The 2,346-nt window shown below is 35.4% G+C and overlaps 1 protein-coding gene across 1 annotated transcript; it reads left to right on the top strand.

Annotated features, from left to right (window-relative positions):
* Positions 1-675: 675 nt before the first annotated feature.
* On the top strand, positions 676-1,089 carry LOC112096152 (2-hydroxyisoflavanone dehydratase-like). Its single transcript, XM_024179085.1, has one exon. It carries the CDS (start codon positions 676-678, stop codon positions 1,087-1,089), a length of 414 nt encoding a protein of 137 aa, XP_024034853.1.
* Positions 1,090-2,346: the final 1,257 nt, after the last annotated feature.

The raw sequence follows: 2,346 nt of genomic DNA, 5'->3' as shown, positions 1-2,346 counted from the left end.
AAGGTGAAATGAATTCACACTCCTTACTCCCACTCCAGAAAGTAAACACAGCCTAGAGGTAATACAACCAACTAATACATGCATAATATGTGTGATTAAATTTAATATAATTACCATTTGCATGTTAATTTTTTAAAATGAAAATATATATATCTAACATTATTTACTTATTTTGTAGTTGATATAATAGCTCGAAACTTATCCTTATAACAAGCATGCAGTGGTGCAGAAATAGATTGTTTATTTGTTTTCCTCTCTCCCACCAGATGATCAGAAGAGAGGAAAAAGAAGTTGGTGACTGGTTTCTTTCATTTGTTGGTTTGGTTGGCCTGAAAAAGGCATTCGTGCAACCCACTTAAATCCTTTATCTATCGGGTCCGCATTTTACAGGGCAGCTGTACTTAGGCAGACCCGTATCTATATTTGGAATATAACGTCATATTCGTATATCGTAAATATTTACTGATAAGAAAAAGGTATGAAAAAAAGAAAAAATAAATGTCAAAGAAACAGAAACTTATGGGCGAGAAGATGCTGTGAAAGTTAGGTGACTACGTACGTTCCCATATTATAAAACGTTTGATGGCTCTCCCTCTTTCACCAAACAGCACAAACACAAAGAACCCTTCTTCTCTTTTATGATTATATTTCAAACCGAACCTTCAAATTAAAAACATGGCATCAAGCGACTCGGAAATTCCAAAAGAATTCCGATTCTTCCGGGTTTACAAAGACGGCAGGGTTGAGTTATTCGAACCCGACTGCGAAAAGATCCCACCCTCCGATGACCCCACCACTGGCGTCCGATCCAAAGACGTTGTTATTTCGTCTGAACCACCCGTATCTGCTCGTATCTTCATTCCGTATGAAGCCCAAAACCCTAACCAGAAGAAGCTCCCTCTCTTATTCTACGTGCATGGCGGCGGATTCTGCAGGCGGTCCGCCTTTGGTCCGCGGTATCATAATTTCTGTAGCGTCGTTTCTGCACAAGCTAACGATGATTCAATTAAGATTCATATGTTCCCTTTTTTTATTAAAAGACAAAGCAAAAGATTGGTTGAATTCACTTTCCACTACTACATGGGATGATTGAGCAATAAATTTCTCGCTAAGGTTTTCCCTATATCTAAAACAATTGCCCTTAAGAGAGAGATAAGTGATTTTTATCAAAGAGAAAGTGAACAATTTTATGAGTGTTGGGATAGATTTAATAACCACTCCTTAAGTGTCCCTACAATGGTTTTAAGAAATGTAAACTAGTAGAGTACTTTTATAATGTATATCAAATTGTTGTATGGTAGAGTTTATGAATGGTGGCAAGTTTTTGAACCTATATGAAATGGTTGCTTGGGATTTCTTCAGTTCACTTTTTAAGAATTCTTAACAATGAGATATTTTAAATCAAAGAGAAAAATCAGTCCAAAACTTAATGGTTGTAACACTCTAGGCGAATCTCACATCGGCAAAGCACGGGAGAGATGCTGAGTTTATAAGGGGCGATTCACACCGTAATTGGCAAGACAAGTTTTGGGGTGTAAGGGCGCCCCAAGAACAAAACCGTGCGGACAATATCTGACCAGGTCTAGGTTGTGTCATGACAATGGTCTACATGAAGTTAATAATGAGTTTGATGTGAAAGCCACTCTATCTAATCTTTCCAAGAAAGTAGAAGTCTTAAGTATAAACCAATCAATGAATCATCATCCTAGTGTAGCTAATGAAATTTGTTCTATTTGTTCCAACTTGTCTCATATGACACAGAATTGTCCTTCATTACCAGCCTATCAAAATGTTTATTCTGAGCTAGTACATGCATTACAATTATATGGAAAATCCTCTAATAATCCATATTTACCCACATATAATTCTAATTAGGGAATCACCCTAATTTTTTCTAAAACAAAATCAAACTATATCAAACAAAGGAGGACAACAATTTAGCATGACCGATAAAGAATTTGTCCCTCATAACCTAGCATATCCTCCTTTTCAACAATTTGGTGCACTCCAACAAAGTGTTAACATGTATATATTTATAATATTAATTTTGATGATAACAAACTTTAAATATTTTTTATTAAAATGTTAGAGCTATTCATTAATAAACAAAAGCCATATAATCATTTCAATTACGTTCATGAAAGATGGATAGTTGTTAAATTTCAACTTGGAAAATGATTTCGTGCAATATTTGGCTAAAACTGTGATTCTGGAAGTAAACGGTTAATCGATAAAATCCAGAGAGGGTCAATTGCTTAAGCTCTAACCGGTTAGCAAAAATGGAAAACACAAATATGCTGGGAAGGTTACTGGAATTAAACGGTGAACCGTTTATAGAAAACAGTT

This window comes from Citrus clementina, unplaced genomic scaffold, assembly GCF_000493195.1.
Source record: "Citrus clementina cultivar Clemenules unplaced genomic scaffold, Citrus_clementina_v1.0 scaffold_8, whole genome shotgun sequence".
Classification (NCBI taxonomy): Eukaryota; Viridiplantae; Streptophyta; class Magnoliopsida; order Sapindales; family Rutaceae; genus Citrus; species Citrus x clementina.
The sequence above is the reverse complement of the archived record's forward strand: the minus strand, read 5'-3'. Positions and strand labels throughout refer to the sequence as shown.

What these genes read in the sequence shown, in the direction of transcription:
- LOC112096152 (XM_024179085.1), top strand. Translation starts at nt 676, where the DNA reads ATGGCATCAAGCGACTCGGAAATTCCAAAAGAATTCCGATTCTTCCGG.